General features: G+C 47.3%; 1 protein-coding gene across 1 annotated transcript in view; it reads left to right on the top strand.

The window, feature by feature from the left end:
• The window catches only part of LOC142485976 (integrin alpha-L-like), a gene marked incomplete at both ends in the record, with an annotated part of 190,777 nt that overhangs the window by 156,627 nt on the left and 14,902 nt on the right, over positions 1–19,248 (top strand). The window contains 6 exons of the mRNA XM_075584632.1: positions 4,672–4,744; positions 4,986–5,093; positions 14,968–15,048; positions 15,127–15,207; positions 15,498–15,593; positions 18,082–18,192. Of these exons, the coding sequence (XP_075440747.1) occupies positions 4,672–4,744; positions 4,986–5,093; positions 14,968–15,048; positions 15,127–15,207; positions 15,498–15,593; positions 18,082–18,192 (550 nt within the window). The remainder of the gene's footprint in view (positions 1–4,671; positions 4,745–4,985; positions 5,094–14,967; positions 15,049–15,126; positions 15,208–15,497; positions 15,594–18,081; positions 18,193–19,248) is intronic.

Here is a 19,248-nt window from a genome sequence, read left to right as displayed (position 1 = left end):
TAGGGGTTCACCTGCGCTTCCGCGTGCTTGCGGAAGCGAAGGTCTTGGGGGAATTTAAAATTCCCCCGCTTGCCGGCGAGACAGGCCGGTCACGTGAGCGGTTCGCCCAATGAGGGCGAACCAGCTCCGTGACGCCAGTGACGCGCCCGCCCCCGGACCGCCCCCTGATGGCCTGCTGAGAGCGTGTGCGGTAAGCAACCGCAAGGCCAGGGAAAGCACCCGCTTTCCCTGAGCCTCAGCGCGCCTCAGCACGCCAGCGGTAAGCGTGTCCGGGGCCTTAAGGGGGCCTGAAGAGCAGCGACCATCTTCACACATCACCAGCGACACTGGCTCATATACTAAGGGCAACAGCTGACATGAAGCGCTATGAAAGGGCTCTAAGTGGGACACAGACTATATGCCCAAATGTGTAAATTGTAATTGTGGTCTCAATGCATGGCCCTGGCCCAGAGGTCCCCTTGAAAGACCATCTCTGGGCATTTGTAAAGGTAAATGGTAAGATGGTTCAGGCACTTCTTGACTCGGGGAGCATGGTTACCCTGTTGCCCAGAAAACAGGTAAACAGATCACAAGATTGGCAATTTGTTGTATACAGGGGGTAACCGGGAATATCCCACTGTCAAGGTTCTTATTGAAACTGAGTTTGATTCCTTAAATTTCAGGGTTGGTATAGTACCCCAACTGGCACATGATGTAATAATAGGGACCGACTTTCCCCATTTTCAAAAAATGTGGGCCTCCTGTCAGAATAGCGCCCAGAGTTCTCCAGCGGATATAAAAGAGGGAAACGGAGAAGCAAGTAATACTGTAGTTACATAGTTACATAGTTACATAGTTACACAGTTACATAGTTACACAGTTACACAGTTACACAGTTACACAGTTACATAGTTACATAGTTACATAGTTACACAGTTACATAGTTACACAGTTACATAGTAGATGAGGTTGAAAAAAGACGTACGTCCATCAAGTTCAACCTATGCTAAATGTAGACAACAGATACTTTATCCTATATCTATACTTACTTATTGATCCAGAGGAAGGCAAACAAAAAACCCCATTAAGGGGAAAAATTAATTCCTTCCTGACTCCAAGAATTGGCAATCGGATTACTCCCTGGAACAGCATCCTTCCCATGTTTACTTATTTGGTATATCCCTGTATACCTTTCCCATCTAAAAAGATGTCCAACCTTTTTTGAACAAATCTATTGTATCTGCCATCACAGTCTCCATGGGTAATGAATCCCACATTTTAACTGCCCTTACTGTAAAGAACCCTTTCCTTTGTTGCTGGTGAAATTTCCTTTCCTCCAACCTTAAGGGATGGCCCGAGTCCTTTGTACTGCCCGTGGGATGAATAGTTCTTTTGAAAGCTCCTTGTATTGTCCCTGAATATATTTGTATATAGTTATCATATCCCCTCTTAGACGCCTCTTTTCTAATGTAAATAAATCTAATTTAGCTAGCCTCTCCTCATAAGTTAGAATGTCCATCCCCTTTATTAATTTGGTGGCTCTTCTCTGCACTCTCTCTAGTTCCATAATGTCTTTTCTAAGGAGAGGTGCCCAAAATTGTACTCCATATTCAAGGTGTGTGTGACGATCGAGAGGATTTGGCCCGGGATTAAAGGGGTTACACCCCAATTGGCCACCCTCTAACCTCACCAGGGAGACAAGAGGTTAACTGGGCTGAGGTCCAGAAATGTGATTTAACCCTTGTTATAACATGAAAATGTATATTCCCCTGTGTAAATGTATTGTGTTATCCTAGTGTTTGCACCCACACATACACTAGGGCTGCTGCGGGAGGGAAAGGGTTAATGTTAAAAAGGTGATTCTAGCCCTTTGTTTAAATTACCCTCAAAGATGCCTGCCTACTAAATGAAAATGGTCAGGGGAGCTACCAAATGGTTAGGAAACAGCCCTGATCAAAGGCCCAGCCACTCTACCTGTTTGCAGGAAGCTAGAGTGGGGGGTGAGCGTTATAACTCACACTTACAAACCATAGTATCCTGCCATGTGGTAGACTGGCCCAAACGCCTCTGATTTAGGAGTGGGGCTACAGAATGAGTGACCTTATTAAATATAAGAATATTATGAGATGTCCTTGGCTGAACGTGCTAAGAGTTACATATGTGTATTCGTGGGACTTAGCCCCAACGAATGATTCTAAACACTTGATATCTAACAGATACTAAGAGCCAGATATTAATATCTCTCTTAATTTTAGTACTACATGGTAATATGTAGTCTCATTGGGAGCGTCATGTGTGACGGAATGTATTAATATGTCTCACGTGCCAGTAAGTACTACTGAACTGATGTTATGAAGTTATTTACAGTGTATATGGGATTTTGGTTTGTTCTGGAAACTGCAGACTCCCTCTGTTATGATAATGAGCAGGAAGGACATCTTGCTAGAATTTACATAGCCTGGTGATCAAAGGCTAAATTGCCTAATTGTTTATGTTGGAGGCAGGAACCAAGAAACTAAATGTTTTTTTAAATGTGATACTTCACACTTCAATGGAAGCCAAAAGCGGCTACAAAGAGCTTCAAAGACTTTTTGCTAGCCTTTTCGGCATCTAGGGTTAAGAGATGAGTTTGACATTGTATTTAAGTCAGAGTCAACCCTTACTCAGGTGTCTTCATGTATTGTCTTCATGTCTGCATGTCTTCATGCCTGTGTCTTCATGCATGAGTCTTTATTCATGGGCTGCATGTATTGCTGTGATGTCTTCATCTGAACCTGAATTATGGAAGAAATGGCCAATCCTGTATCCTGATGGCTTTCTTGCCATAATCTTTAAGTAAGTGTCTATATTTTGCCTGTTATTTGTATAATCTGTTGTGTTCACCTTTATCAAGGAATAAATTATATTTTATCATATCCAAGTCTCGTCCCAGTTCAACCCAGTTATATATATTATATATATTTTTGTGTATTATTAATAGCCTGTCACAAAGCTCCCGTCACAGTGTGGTCTTACTAATGCTTTGTAAAGGGGCATAATTATGTTTACTTCCCTTCCATCCATTGCCCGTGTAGCACTGTCCCCCCCTCTGGGAGATCCACTCTATTGCTACCGTGAGGTGCTAAAGCATACCTGTAGGTTCAGGAGAGCTGAGCTGATCTGCGGTGTTATGGAGACCAGGAGAGACTTATGATGTCATCTGTAGTTCTTCTCACTTTTGCTTGCGCCTCCAGCAGTAGTGGGCTCCAAGGAGTTCGGAGGTCAGCCCTCACTATTGCACTCTTTCTCCCCGTGCCCAAGGACTGATACTCAGACAGGGACTAATATTGACAGATTTATTATAAATCATTCTTCCTGGTAATGCACAGGTTATTAAGAATTTATATTAGTGTTAGGGACCCCTGGAAATGTGGTCTGCCGTGCAGTGGCTCAGGGGCTTACAACAATTTTGGCCAAAAATGTTAAACTAAAAGACCATTTTATTTAATAGATATTTATACATATATATTTAGGCACTGTACCGTGTATGAGTTTCACTGGATGTGCACTGAGCTCTGTCTGTGTTTTATGTTCTGTCTCTGGTTTTAAATTCTGTTGTTGCTGACACTGCCGCACTCCCTTGCTGATCCTGGTGACACGGTGTCTCCCTGCCGCACTCCCTTACTGATCCTGGTGACACGGTGTCTCCCTGCCGCACTCCCTTACTGATCCTGGTGACATGGTGTCTCCCTGCCGCACTCCCTTACTGATCCTGGTGACACGGTGTCTCCCTGCCGCACTCCCTTACTGATCCTGGTGACACGGTGTCTCCCTGCCGCACTCCCTTACTGATCCTGGTGACACGGTGTCTCCCTGCCGCACTCCCTTACTGATCCTGGTGACATGGTGTCTCCCTGCCGCACTCCCTTACTGATCCTGGTGACACGGTGTCTCCCTGCCGCACTCCCTTACTGATCCTGGTGACACGGTGTCTCCCTGCCGCACTCCCTTACTGATCCTGGTGACACGGTGTCTCCCTGCCGCACTCCCTGGCTGATCCTGGTGACATGGTGTCTCCCTGCCGCACTCCCTTACTGATCCTGGTGACACGGTGTCTCCCTGCCGCACTCCCTTACTGATCCTGGTCACACGGTGTCTCCCTGACGCACTCCCTTACTGATCCTGGTGTCTCCCTGCCGCACTCCCTTACTGATCCTGGTGACATGGTGTCTCCCTGCCGCACTCCCTTACTGATCCTGGTGACACGGTGTCTCCCTGCCGCACTCCCTTACTGATCCTGGTGACACGGTGTCTCCCTGCGCACTCCCTCACTAATCCTGGTGACATGGTGTCTCCCTGCCGCACTCCCTTACTGATCCTGGTGACATGGTGTCTCCCTGCCGCACTCCCTTACTGATCCTGGTGACACGGTGTCTCCCTGCCGCACTCCCTTACTGATCCTGGTGACACGGTGTCTCCCTGCCGCACTCCCTTGCTGTTCCTGGTGACACGGTGTCTCCCTGCTGCACTCCCTTACTAATCCTGGTGACATGGTGTCTCCCTGCCGCACTCCCTTACTGATCCTGGTGACAGGCAGACACCGTGGTTACATCTCTCTCTCTCCTCCATGGAGAGGAACCTGCTAGGTGGCAGTATTGTGTTGTTGCTGGGCAGACACAGGGGTTTTATCTCTCTCTCTCTCTCTCCTCGCAGTCTGGCCAAGTCTATCAAATACATCAATTTCAGCAACGTCCTCCAGAGCAGAGAACTGACACACGGATACCAGGTGACCTCTGACCTCCAGTCCGTCCTTCCACCTTGTAAATTGTTTCCCCTGGAGACAATAGGATCCCAGTGATGGTCTGGCCCCTCTCTGTGACCTCTCACCCGTTGACCTCGCACTCATTGACCCCTTTTTCCTGTGACGTCTCACCCATTGACACTTTTTTCTGTGACCTCTCACCCTATGACCTTTCTCTGCAATCTCTGACCTCTTGCCCTCACCCCATGACCTCTGAACTGCCCAGATCAGGAACCTGCAGCCGGACGCTGTGACCCCCGCAGTGACCATTTCCGTGGTGATCCCAGTGATACTATCGAATTGGCTGGAATGGGACGTGAGGGACATCAGTGGGGTGAGTGTTGTGTAGTTCTGTCGGGTCTCTCAGGGGCACTGTGTGTATCTGTGTGTAGTTGTGTATCTGTGTGTAGTTGTGTTACCTCTGTCTTCCCATCAGGACCCCGGGATGAGTTGTGTTGCAGTGAGTGGTGTCGGGGTCGCTCAGGGACTCTGTGTGTAGTTGGGTGTAGCTGTGTATCTGTGTGTAGTTACATAGTTACATAGTAGAAGAGGTTGAAAAGAGATACGTCCATCAAGTTCAACCTCTGCTAAATTTAGACAACAGATACTTTATCCTATATCTATACTTACTTATTGATCCAGAGGAAGGCAAACAAAAAACCCCATTAAGGGAAAAAATTAATTCCTTCCGGACTCCAAGAATTGGCAATCAGATTATTCCCTGGATCAACATCCTTCCCATGTATACTTATTTGGTATATCCTTGTATACCTTTCCTTTCTAAAATCTACTGTATATGCCGTCACAGTCTCCATGGGTAATGAATCCCACATTGTAACTGCCCTTACTGTAAAGAACCCTTTCCTTTGTTGCAGGTGAAATCTCCTTTCCTCCAACCTTAAGGGATGACCCTGAGTCCTTTGTACTGCCCTTGGGATGAATAGTTCATTTGAAAGCTCCTTGTACTGTCCCCAAATATATTTGTATATAGTTATCATATCCCCTCTTAGACGCCTCTTTTCTAATGTAAATAAATCTAATTTAGCTAGCCTCTCCTCATAAATCAGATTGTCCACCCCCTTTATTAATTTGGTGGCTCTTCCCTGCACTCTCTCTAGTTCCAGAATGTCTTTTCTTAGGATTGGTGCCCAAAAATGTACTCCATACTCAAGGTGTGGTCTTACTAATGCTTTGTAAAGGGGCATAATTATGTTTACTTCCCTTCCATCCATTGCCCGTTTGATGCAAGATAAGATCTTGTTTGCCTTTGCAGCTACTGCATGACATTGGGCACTATTGCTAAGCCTGCTGTCTACAAGCACTCCTAAATCCTTCTCCATCAAGGATTCCCCCAATATATCTCCATTTAATTTTTTGCAAGTCGCCTTTTTGTTCTTGTTTCCCAAAAGCATAACCTTACATTTATCTGTATTAAACCTCATCTGCCATTTACCTGCCCACGTTTCCAGTCTCTCCAAGTCCTTCTGAAGAGAAATTACATCCTGCTCTGATTCTATTACCTTACACAATTTAGTATCATCAGCAAAGATGGAGACTTTGCTCTCGATCCCAACCTCAAGGTCATTAATAAACAAGTTAAAAAGCAGGGGTCCCAGTACTGATCCCTGAGGTACTCCACTCACGACGTTAGCCCAACCTGAAAAAGTTCCATTTATGACAACCCTCTGTTGTCTGTCCTTTAACCAGTTTTCAATCCAGGTGCATATATTATTACGGAGTCCAATTTTCTTTATTTTGTACACCAACCTCCTGTGTGAAACCGTATCAAAAGCCTTTGCAAAATCTAAGTAGACCACAACAACTGCATTACCCTGCTCTAAATTCCTACTTACCTCCTCAAAGAAACAAATAAGGTTAGTTTGGCATGATCTATCCTTCATACATCCATGCTGACTATTACTAATAATTTTGTTTCCCATTAGGTATTCCTGAATATTATCCCGTATTAAACCTTCAAGTAGTTTCCCTACTATTGAAGTCAGGCTTACAGGTCTGTAATTCCCCGGGTGTGATCTAGCTCCTTTTTAAATATAGGCACCACATCTGCATTACGCCAATCTTGTGGTACTGAGCCTGTGGAAATGGAGTCCTTGAATATTAAATATAATGGTTTGGCTATTACTGAGCTTAACTCCTTGAGAACTCTTGGATGTATGCCATCGGGGCCAGGTGCCTTATTTACTTTATTTTTTTCAAGCCGCTTATGAACTTCTTCCTCAGTTATCCAATTGGTCATTAATATGGAGGTTGTGGCTTCCTCCTACTATTGAACTTGATTCTTCCCTGGTAAACACAGAGGCAAAGAATGTGTTTAATGCCTCTGCTTTTTCCTTATCTCCAATAATCTGCCTACCCATCTCACACTGAAAGGGTCCTGTATTTTCTTTTCTCATTTTTTTGTTATTAAGGTACTTAAAGAACTTTTTAGGGTTGACCTTACTTTCTATTGCAATCCTTTTTTCATTATCCATTTTTGCAAATTTAATTGCCCTTTTGCAATTTTTGTTACATTCCTTATAATTCTGACACGATGTCTCCGTCCCTTCTGACTTAAAGAATCTAAACGCCTTCCTCTTCTTGTCCATTTCCTCCCCTACCTGTTTATTTAGCCACACTGGTTTTGACTTATTTCCTTTATACTTATTACCCAAGTGTATACACTGATAAGTGTGCTTTTCTAACAATGTTTTTTTTTTATTACTTGAATTTTTATTGGTCTTTTTAAAGAGAAGGGATACATAAAAAAGATAAAAGGGGTGGGGGGGGTACATTGATACTTACAATCTGGTAATAACACGGTTGGGGGGGGGGGATTAGCGAAGCAGAGAAGGGGGACAGCATTTGAACATAAAGCTCAAGCCCGTTATAACACGATCCGTTACAAAGCGAATCCGCTTATAACGCGATGTAAGCGCTGCTCCCAATTTCCGTATTTATGAATACTTTACAACGCGATTATTGGTATCTTAAATACTTTATTGTACAATGCATACAACTGTACATTATTTCTAACGCGATTCGCTCATGGCGCGATGTGATTCTTTGGCCCCTAAGCACAGCGTTATAAGGGGGTTGAGCTGTATATTGTACAGTGGACAACAATTTAAATATGTCGTGAAACACATTGTTCAGAGATTATTTTAGTCTAAACATGGGGATATGCCTGCGTGTCGAAACCTTGTGAGGGGAGCCGTTCAGGTAAGCTGAGAGTTTTCCCATATAAACGATATGGCAGATTTTGTTGTTTATTTGGTTCAGAGATGGAGGTTGTTTCCAATTCTTGGCGATTGTCACCTCGTGGCGTTCAAAATGTGGGAGATAATTTTGGCTTCTTTTTTGTTTTGTTGGCCATTGGTTTTCCTAGCAATATATATATATTGGATCCTGTGGCACAGTGATCCCTAAGATACTATATATTAGGGCGGACACCTCCCCCCATATTAGTTGGATCTTGGGTCATGACCAAAATATATGCAGTATATTCCCCATTTCACCACACCCATCTCTCTCCCTCCCTCTCCCTCCCTCTCCCTCCCTCTCCCTCCCTCTCCCTCCCTCTCTCTCCCTCTCTCTCCCTCTCTCTCCCTCCCTCAGCCACGCCAACACACTGGAGAGACACCTGGGAGAAAAGAATGTAACCTAGTCATGTACCGTCCGAATATTAGCTTGTAAGAATATTTGCTTGTAGGAATATTAGCTTGTAGGAATATTTGCTTGTAGGAATATTAGCTTGTAGGAATATTAGCTTGTAGGAATATTAGCTTGTAGGAATATTAGCTTGTAGGAATATTAGCTTGTAGGAATATTAGCTTGTAGGAATATTAGCTTGTAGGAATATTAGCTTGTGGGAATATTAGCTCGTGGGAATATTTGCTCGTGGGAATATTTGCTCGTGGGAATATTTGCTCGTGGGAATATTTGCTCGTGGGAATATTTGCTCGTGGGAATATTTGCTCGTGGGAATATTTGCTCGTGGGAATATTTGCTCGTGGGAATATTTGCTCGTGGGAATATTTGCTCGTGGGAATATTTGCTCGTGGGAATATTTGCTCGTGGGAATATTTGCTCGTGGGAATATTTGCTCGTGGGAATATTTGCTCGTGGGAATATTTGCTCGTTGGAATATTAGCTCGTGGGAATATTTGCTCGTGGGAATATTTGCTCGTGGGAATATTTGCTCGTGGGAATATTTGCTCGTGGGAATATTAGCTCGTGGGAATATTAGCTCGTGGGAATATTAGCTCGTGGGAATATTGGCTCGTGGGAATATTGGCTCGTGGGAATATTGGCTCGTGGGAATATTGGCTCGTGGGAATATTGGCTCGTGGGAATATTGGCTCGTGGGAATATTGGCTCGTGGGAATATTGGCTCGTGGGAATATTGGCTCGTAGGAATATTGGCTCGTAGGAATATTAGCTTGTAGATGTTCTCCTTGTTCACAACAGATGATGAGTTTTTGGAGGCGGCTTCCCATATATCTTCCCATATATCTTCCCATATATCGAGCTCCATGCTGGTATTTAAATCTCGCTCCCAGGAGATTTATACTTGTCAGGGGTTTGGTTGCATTTAATAGGGGTTAGATTATGGTATATCTTGGAGGTAATACTTTTTGTGAGGGGCTGGTGTATGTCCTCGTATGGAGTCAGTTCATGTGATGGGTTTGGTTTGTAAGTACATTGGATATACTGTACTTTCAAGTTAAGTTAAGTTGGAGTAATTTTACCATCTCTTTAGGGAGGTGTAAACTAAGGGCGAGGGCTTTGGTGTGATTAACTTTGTAACTCGAAAGAGAACCAAATTCTGATCAAACTTGGAAAGGTGAGGGCGTGAGATAAGAGGTTTTGAAAGCGTCAGTAATAACGTCGTCCGCAAAAAGAGCTATCTTGAATTCCTCCTTCCCCACGGAAATAGCAGTAATATTGGGATTCATTCTTATCCGGCTTGGCAGCTAAACCTTTAGAAAAGAAAAACAGAATAAACACCCCATAAAATGCGGGGTGCATTGTATGTGAGGTCACACACCTCAGAGCGGGAGATCACACACAGTTATTTACATCGCCTCATCTTCTCCCCCTTTTTTTTTTTTTTAAACATTGAGTAGCTGAAGTTGGCAAACAGTGTTCAGCTATTTCACGGCTGGAGCGTAATCTGTAGGGGAAAGAACAAACGGTAAAAAACATACATGGAACATAACCTTTAGTGCCTCATATATAGTATACAGTCAACCTCTGAACTCTGCGTCTGCAGCCTGGACCTTTTGTACAACTTTTTGGAGGTTTTTTTTTCTTCTGTTTTTCGTTGGTTTTGTATCGACCTGTCGCTCTCTGCGGAGCCAAGCGGACCTGCGACGACGCCGATCAGCCTCCTGGCCACGCCCCCTAACAATGTTTTAAAGACTGCCCATTTATCTTCCACATTTTCCCTGCAAAAACATCATCCCATTGTATTACTTGTAGATTAGTCCTCAGTTTATTAAAATCTGCCTTTCTAAAGTTTAAGGTCTTTGTTGAACCCAAGAAATCTGTTTTTGATATTTTATTTCAAGTGAGACCATGTTTATGATCACTGTTACCCAAATGTTCCAGGACTTGAATATTTGTTATTACTTCTACATTGTTTGATATGACCAAATCCAGAACTGCCCCTCCCCTGGTTGGTTTCCTCAATAATTTGGGTCATATAATTATCTTTAAGCACCCCCAAAAAACCTGTTTCCTTTTGTTGTAACGCTAATCTCATTGCCCCAGTCTATGTCTGGATAATTAAAATCCCCCATTATGCAAACATGACCCAGTTTTGATGCCTTCTCCAATTGCAAAAGTATTTTAGCTTCCTCCATCTCACAGATATTTGGTGGTTTATAGCATATTCCCACAAACATTTTCTTTATACTTTTACCTCCACTGCTAATTTCTATCCACAAGGTCTCTACATTTTCATCATTCCCTTCACAGACATTATCCATTATAATAGGTTTTAGATCCGGTTTAACATATAGACATACTCCAACTCCCCTTCTATTTGTTCGATCCTTCCGAAAAAGAGAATAACCCTCTAAATTAACGGTCCAGTCATGAGTTTCATCCCACCATGTTTCAGTAATGCCTATGATATCATACTGCTCCCTTGCAGCTATTAATTCAAGCTCCCCCATTTTATCTGTCAGGCTTCTTGCATTAGCAAGCATGCATTTCAGGTTTTTTTCAGCCTGTACTATTATCTTATCTGCTCCTTCCTTTCTGCTCCCACTTGGTTTAGTCTTTAGAAGTTTTCTAGTATTATCTGTATTTACTATGGGTGTCTCACTGCTTGTCAAACTTGCACTTGCCCCCATTCTACCTCCATACCACCTTGTATCCTCATCTATTCCATTTAGTTCATTATCTGTTTCATTCCCCTCCCCCCGCCGTCCTAGTTTAAAATCTCCTCCAACCTTTTTTAGCATTCTCCCCCCTAGCACAGAAGATCCCTTTTCATTGAGGTGCAATCCGTCCCTAGAATATAGATGGCACCTCTCAGAAAAGGAGTCCCCAGTGCCCTAAAAACCCAAACCCTCCTTCCTGCACCACTTTCTTAGCCATGCATTAACCTCCCTGATCTCTGACTGTCTCCCTGCGGTAGCGCTTGGCACTGGTAGTATTTCAGAAAATACTACCTTGGAGGTCCTTGCCTTAAGCTTTTGGCCTAGATCCCTGTAATCATTTTTTAGGACCCTCCATCTTTCTCTAACTTTGTCATTGGTTCCAATGTGTACCAAGACCGCCGGGTCAATCCCAGCCCCCCCCAACAATCTGTCTACCCGATCCGCAATGTGCCGAACCCGAGCACCCGGGGAGACAACAAACTGTTCGGTTCATGCGGTCCTGGCAACAGATTGCCCTATCTACCTTCCTAATAATCGAGTCCCCTACCACCACAATCTTTCTTTGCATCTGAGCATCCTGAGTCCCCTCTGTGCTGGAGGGAACTATTCCCCCGGCTGCTAGAGGAATCAGTCACAGTTCTGCCTTCCCGTCAGGACCCCGGAGTGAGTTGTGTTGCAGTGAGTGGTGTCGGGGTCTCTCAGGGACACTGTGTGTATCTGTGTGTAGTTGTGTAACCTCTGCCTTCCCGTCAGGACCCCGGAGTGAGTTGTGTTGCAGTGAGTGGTGTCGGGGTCTCTCAGGGACACTGTGTGTATCTGTGTGTAGTTGTGTAACCTCTGCTTTCCCGTCAGGACCCCGGAGTGAGTTGTGTTGCAGTGAGTGGTGTCGGGGTCTCTCAGGGACACTGTGTGTATCTGTGTGTAGTTGTGTAACCTCTGCCTTCCCGTCAGGACCCCGGAGTGAGTTGTGTTGCAGTGAGTGGTGTCGGGGTCTCTCAGGGACACTGTGTGTAGTTGTGTGTCTGTGTGTAGCTGCGTGTAGTTGTATACAGTAGCTGCATGTAGTTGTGTGTAATTGTGTAGCTGTGTATCTGTGTGTAGTTGTGTCAGGGTCTCTCAGGGACACTGTGTGTAGTTGTGTGTCTGTGTGTAGCTGCGTGTAGTTTTATACAGTAGCTGCGTGTAGTTGTGTGTAATTGTGTAGCTGTGTATCTGTGTGTAGTTGTGTAACCTCTGCCTTCCCGTCAGGACCCCGGGGTGAGTTGTGTTGCAGTGAGTGGTGTTGGGTATCTCAGGGACACTGTGTGTATCTGTGTGTAGTTGTGTAGCTGTTTGTAGTTGTGTATCTGTATGTAGTTGTATCGGGGTCTCTCAGGGACACTGTGTGTAGTTGTGTATCTGTGTGCAGCTGCGTGTAGTTGTATACAGTAGTTGTGTGTAGTTGTGTATCTGTGGGTAGTTGTTTATCTGTGTGTAGTTGTGTAACCTCTGCCTTCCCGTCAGGACCCCGGGGTGAGTTGTGTTGCAGTGAGTGGTGTCGGGGTCGCTCAGGAACACTGTGTGTATCTGTGTGTAGTTGTGTAACCTCTGCCTTCCCGTCAGGACCCCGGGGTGAGTTGTGTTGCAGTGAGTGGTGTCGGGGTCGCTCAGGAACACTGTGTGTATCTGTGTGTAGTTGTGTAACCTCTGCCTTCCCGTCAGGACCCCGGGGTGAGTTGTGTTGCAGTGAGTGGTGTCGGGGTCGCTCAGGAACACTGTGTGTATCTGTGTGTAGTTGTGTAACCTCTGCCTTCCCGTCAGGACCCCGGGGTGAGTTGTGTTGCAGTGAGTGGTGTCGGGGTCGCTCAGGAACACTGTGTGTATCTGTGTGTAGTTGTGTAACCTCTGCCTTCCCGTCAGGACCCCGGGGTGAGTTGTGTTGCAGTGAGTGGTGTCGGGGTCGCTCAGGGACACTGTGTGTATCTGTGTGTGGTTGTGTAACCTCTGCCTTCCCGTCAGGACCCCGGGGTGAGTTGTGTTGCAGTGAGTGGTGTCGGGGTCTCTCAGGAACACTGTGTGTATCTGTGTGTAGTTGTGTAACCTCTGCCTTCCCGTCAGGACCCCGGGGTGAGTTGTGTTGCAGTGAGTGGTGTCGGGGTCTCTCAGGGACACTGTGTGTATCTGTGTGTAGTTGTGTAACCTCTGCCTTCCCGTCAGGACCCCGGGGTGAGTTGTGTTGCAGTGAGTGGTGTCGGGGTCGCTCAGGGACACTGTGTGTATCTGTGTGTAGTTGTGTAACCTCTGCCTTCCCGTCAGGACCCCGGGGTGAGTTGTGTTGCAGTGAGTGGTGTCGGGGTCGCTCAGGGACACTGTGTGTATCTGTGTGTAGTTGTGTAACCTCTGCCTTCCCGTCAGGACCCCGGGGTGAGTTGTGTTGCAGTGAGTGGTGTCGGGGTCTCTCAGGGACACTGTGTGTATCTGTGTGTAGTTGTGTAACCTCTGCCTTCCCGTCAGGACCCCGGGGTGAGTTGTGTTGCAGTGAGTGGTGTCGGGGTCGCTCAGGGACACTGTGTGTATCTGTGTGTGGTTGTGTAACCTCTGCCTTCCCGTCAGGACCCCGGGGTGAGTTGTGTTGCAGTGAGTGGTGTCGGGGTCGCTCAGGGACACTGTGTGTATCTGTGTGTAGTTGTGTAACCTCTGCCTTCCCGTTAGGACCCCGGGGTGAGTTGTGTTGCAGTGAGTGGTGTCGGGGTCTCTCAGGGACACTGTGTGTAGTTGTATACAGTAGTTGTGTGTAGTTGTGTATCTGTGGGTAGTTGTTTATCTGTGTGTAGTTGTGTAACCTCTGCCTTCCCGTCAGGACCCCGGGGTGAGTTGTGTTGCAGTGAGTGGTGTCGGGGTCTCTCAGGGACACTGTGTGTAGTTGTGTAACCTCTGCCTTCCCGTCAGGACCCCGGGGTGAGTTGTGTTGCAGTGAGTGGTGTCGGGGTCGCTCAGGGACTCTGTGTGTATCTGTGTGTAGTTGTGTAACCTCTGCCTTCCCGTCAGGACCCCGGGGTGAGTTGTGTTGCAGTGAGTGGTGTCGGGGTCTCTCAGGAACACTGTGTGTATCTGTGTGTAGTTGTGTAACCTCTGCCTTCCCGTCAGGACCCCGGGGTGAGTTGTGTTGCAGTGAGTGGTGTCGGGGTCGCTCAGGAACACTGTGTGTATCTGTGTGTAGTTGTGTAACCTCTGCCTTCCCGTCAGGACCCCGGGGTGAGTTGTGTTGCAGTGAGTGGTGTCGGGGTCGCTCAGGGACACTGTGTGTATCTGTGTGTAGTTGTGTAACCTCTGCCTTCCCGTCAGGACCCCGGGGTGAGTTGTGTTGCAGTGAGTGGTGTCGGGGTCGCTCAGGGACACTGTGTGTATCTGTGTGTAGTTGTGTAACCTCTGCCTTCCCGTCGGGCCCCCGGGGTGAGTTGTGTTGCAGTGAGTGGTGTCGGGGTCTCTCAGGAACACTGTGTGTATCTGTGTGTAGTTGTGTAACCTCTGCCTTCCCGTCAGGACCCCGGGGTGAGTTGTGTTGCAGTGAGTGGTGTCGGGGTCGCTCAGGGACACTGTGTGTATCTGTGTGTAGTTGTGTAACCTCTGCCTTCCCGTCAGGACCCCGGGGTGAGTTGTGTTGCAGTGAGTGGTGTCGGGGTCGCTCAGGGACACTGTGTGTAGTTGTGTGTAGTTGTGTAACCTCTGCCTTCCCGTCAGGACCCCGGGGTGAGTTGTGTTGCAATGAGTGGTGTTGGGGTCGCTCAGGGACTCTGTGTGTATCTGTGTGTAGTTGTGTAACCTCTGCCTTCCCGTCAGGACCCCGGGGTGAGTTGTGTTGCAGTGAGTGGTGTCGGGGTCGCTCAGGGACACAATCAGAAGCTACAGGAAGCAAACCGGGTAAGATGTCATATTATATCTCTCTGGCTAAGAGGGCTGTGATGTCACGCTGATGTCACACTGTGATGTCATCCCCAGGTGTTCCAGTGCAGTGTGCAGGGACTGAACGTGACTCACATACATGTAAAGGGGGAGCTGAGACTCACACGGACCCAGGAGGTAACCTGCAGTACAGAAACACGCCAACAACACGCTAACATGCCAATAACACACCAGCGTCATGACAACTACATGGTAATCTCATGTCAACAACCTGTCAATGCCTTCCCAATAACAAGTAAACAGTAAACCAAGGACATGCTAAGAGCACGCCAAGGACACGCAACACACTGTCACAGCAACGACATAACACACTGACAACATGCACTGACAGCACTGCAACACACCATGACATGCTAAAAGCACCATGTGAACATGCTAAAAACATGTCATCCACACGTGACTTCCAGGTGTCGGAGGCTGTATCTGTGAGCAGTAACGTGACCGTCCAATATAACAAGAGCCGCTACCACAGCCTGACAGGGGGGGACTTCCTCAGAGCGGAGGTACGGGGGGGGGGGCGGAGGTACGGGGGGGACTTCCTCCGAGCGGAGGTACGGGGGGGGGGAGGGGCGGAGGTACGGGGGGGATTTCCTCCAAGCGGAGGTACGGGGGGGGCGGAGGTACGGGGGGAACTTCCTCCGAGCGGAGGTACGAGGGGGGGAGAGAGAGAGGGGGGAAGGGGAGAGATGGGGGGGTTGGAGGTGCAGTGAGGGGGATTTAGTTTGGGGAGTGGTTGGAGGTGCAGTGAGGGGGGTTTAATTTGGGGAGAGGTTGGAGGTGCAGTGAGGGGGGTTTAATTTGGGGAGAGGTTGGAGGTGCAGTGAGGGGGGTTTAATTTGGGGAGTGGTTGGAGGTGCAGTGAGGGGGGTTTAATTTGGGGAGAGGTTGGAGGTGCAGTGAGGGGGGTTTAATTTGGGGAGTGGTTGGAGGTGCAGTGAGGGGGGTTTAATTTGGGGAGTGGTTGGAGGTGCAGTGAGGGGGTTTAATTTGGGGAGTGGTTGGAGGTGCAGTGAGGGGGGTTTAATTTGGGGAGTGGTTGGAGGTGCAGTGAGGGAGGTTTAATTTGGGGAGTGGTTGGAGGTGCAGTGAGGGGGGTTTAATTTGGGGAGTGGTTGGAGGTGCAGTGAGGGGGGTTTAATTTGGGGAGTGGTTGGAGGTGCAGTGAGGGGGGTTTAATTTGGGGAGAGGTTGGAGGTGCAGTGAGGGGGGTTTAATTTGGGGAGTGGTTGGAGGTGCAGTGAGGGGGGTTTAATTTGGGGAGTGGTTGGAGGTGCAGTGAGGGGGGTTTAGTTTGGGGAGTGGTTGGAGGTGCAGTGAGGGGGGTTTAATTTGGGGAGTGGTTGGGGGTGCAGTGAGGGGGGTTTAATTTGGGGAGAGGTTGGAGGTGCAGTGAGGGGGGTTTAATTTGGGGAGAGGTTGGAGGTGCAGTGAGGGGGGTTTAATTTGGGGAGTGGTTGGAGGTGCAGTGAGGGGGGTTTAATTTGGGGAGTGGTTGGAGGTGCAGTGAGGGGGGTTTAATTTGGGGAGTGGTTGGAGGTGCAGTGAGGGGGGTTTAATTTGGGGAGCGGTTGGAGGTGCAGTGAGGGGTGTTTAATTTGGGGAGTGGTTGGAGGTGCAGTGAGGGGGGTTTCATTTGGGGAGTGGTTGGAGGTGCAGTGAGGGGGGTTTAATTTGGGGAGTGGTTGGAGGTGCAGTGAGGGGGGTTTAATTTGGGGAGTGGTTGGAGGTGCAGTGAGGGGGGTTTAATTTGGGGAGTGGTTGGAGGTTGAAGTGAGGGGGGTTTAATTTGGGGAGTGGTTGGAGGTGCAGTGAGGGGGGTTTAATTTGGGACTGGTTGGAGGTGCAGTGAGGGGGGTTTAATTTGGGGAGCGGTTGGAGGTGCAGTGAGGAGGGTTTAATTTGGGGAGAGGTTGGAGGTGCAGTGAGGGGGGTTTAATTTGGGGAGTGGTTGGAGGTGCAGTGAGGGGGGTTTAATTTGGGGAGCGGTTGGAGGTGCAGTGAGGGGGGTTTAATTTGGGGAGTGGTTGGAGGTGCAGTGAGGGGGGTTTAATTTGGGGAGTGGTTGGAGGTGCAGTGAGGGGGGTTTAATTTGGGGAGTGGTTGGAGGTGCAGTGAGGGGGGTTTAATTTGGGGAGTGGTTGGAGGTGCAGTGAGGGGGGTTTAATTTGGGGAGTGGTTGGAGGTTGAAGTGAGGGGGGTTTAATTTGGGGAGTGGTTGGAGGTGCAGTGAGGGGGGTTTAATTTGGGGAGTGGTTGGAGGTGCAGTGAGGGGGGTTTAATTTGAGGAGTGGTTGGAGGTGCAGTGAGGGGGGTTTAATTTGGGGAGCGGTTGGAGGTGCAGTGAGGAGGGTTTAATTTGGGGAGAGGTTGGAGGTGCAGTGAGGGGGGTTTAATTTGGGGAGAGGTTGGAGGTGCAGTGAGGAGGGTTTAATTTGGGGAGAGGTTGGAGGTGCAGTGAGGGGGGTTTAATTTGGGGAGAGGTTGGAGGTGCAGTGAGGGGGTATAGTTTGGGGAGTGGTTGGAGGTGCAGTGAGGGGGGTTTAATTTGGGGAGAGGTTGGAGGTGCAGTGAGGGGGGTTTAATTTGGGGAGAGGTTGGAGGTGCAGTGAGGGGGGTATAGTTTGGGGAGTGGTTGGAGGTGCAGTGAGGGGGGTTTAATTTGGGGAGAGGTTGGAGGTGCAGTGAGGGGGGTTTAATTTGGGGAGTGGTTGGAGGTGCAGTGAGGGGGGTTTAATTTGGGGAGTGGTTGGAGGTGCAGTGAGGGGGGTTTAATTTGGGGAGTGGTTGGAGGTGCAGTGAGGGGGGTTTAATTTGGGGAGTGGTTGGAGGTGCAGTGAGGGGGGTTTAATTTGGGGAGTGGTTGGAGGTGCAGTGAGGGGGGTATAGTTTGGGGAGTGGTTGGAGGTGCAGTGAGGGGGGTATAGTTTGGGGAGTGGTTGGAGGTTGAAGTGAGGGGGGTCCCAACCTGTCCCTATTACTCCCCCGCCCCAGGTTGTCACACATGTGGAGCTTCTGGTACCCCCAAACTATACCATTTATATAATCGGCGGCACAGCAGCGGGGGCGATCCTGCTCCTGCTCATCTCTGTGGCGTTGTACAAGGTGAGGGGGGATGGACTGGGGGGGGAGAAGGGGGTCTATGTATTCCTGGGGGGTATTTTTGAGGTGTTTGTATTTTTGAGGTGTATGTATTTTTGGGGTGTGTATTTTTGAGGTGTATGTAATTGTGGGATCTCTGTATTTTCGGGATGTGTATGTATTTTCGAGGTTTGTATGTATTTTTGAGGTGTGTATTTTTGGGGTGTATGTATTTTTGAGGTGTGTATTTTTGGGGTGTATACATTTTCGGGCTTTGAATGTATTTTTGGGTTGTGTATTTTCAGGGTGTGTATGTATTTTTGGGGTGTGTTTTATTTGGAGGGTGTATGTATTTTTGAGGTGTGTATGTATTTTCGGGGTATGTATTTTTGGGGTGTGTGAATTTTTGGCGAGTGTATTTTCGAGGTTTGTATGTATTTTCGGGGTATGTATTTTTGAGGTGTGTATTTTTGGGGTGTATGTATTTTCGGGCTTTGAATGTATTTTTGGGTTGTGTATTTTCAGGGTGTGTATGTATTTTTGGGGTGTGTTTTATTTGGAGGGTGTATGTATTTTTGAGGTGTGTATGTATTTTCGGGGTATGTATTTTTGGGGTGTGAATTTTTGGCGAGTGTATTTTCGAGGTGTGTATGTATTTTTGAGGCATGTAGTTTTGGGGTGTGTATTTTTGAGGTGTGTATGTATTTTCAGGGTGTGTATGTATTTTCAAGGTGTGTACTATATGTATTTTTGGGGTGTGTTTTTTTGGTGATGTATGTATTTTCGGGGTTTGTTTTTTTGGAGGGTCTATGTATTTTTGAGGTGTGTATGTATTTTTGGGGTGTGTATGCATTTTCGGGGTTTGTATGTATTTCGGGTGTATATGTATTTTTGGGATTTGTTTGTATTTTTAGGGTGTGGATGTATTTTCAGGGTGTGTCTTTTTGCGGTGTGTATGCATTTTTGGGGTTTGTATGTATTTTCGGGTGTATGTATTTTTGAGATTTGTATGTATTTTCAGGGTGTGTCTTTTTGGGGTGTGTATGTATTTTTGGAGTGTTGAATGCATTTTTGGGTTTG

Source organism: Ascaphus truei, unplaced genomic scaffold (assembly GCF_040206685.1).
Source record: "Ascaphus truei isolate aAscTru1 unplaced genomic scaffold, aAscTru1.hap1 HAP1_SCAFFOLD_689, whole genome shotgun sequence".
In the NCBI taxonomy this organism is placed as follows: Eukaryota; Metazoa; Chordata; class Amphibia; order Anura; family Ascaphidae; genus Ascaphus; species Ascaphus truei.
The sequence above is the reverse complement of the archived record's forward strand: the minus strand, read 5'-3'. Positions and strand labels throughout refer to the sequence as shown.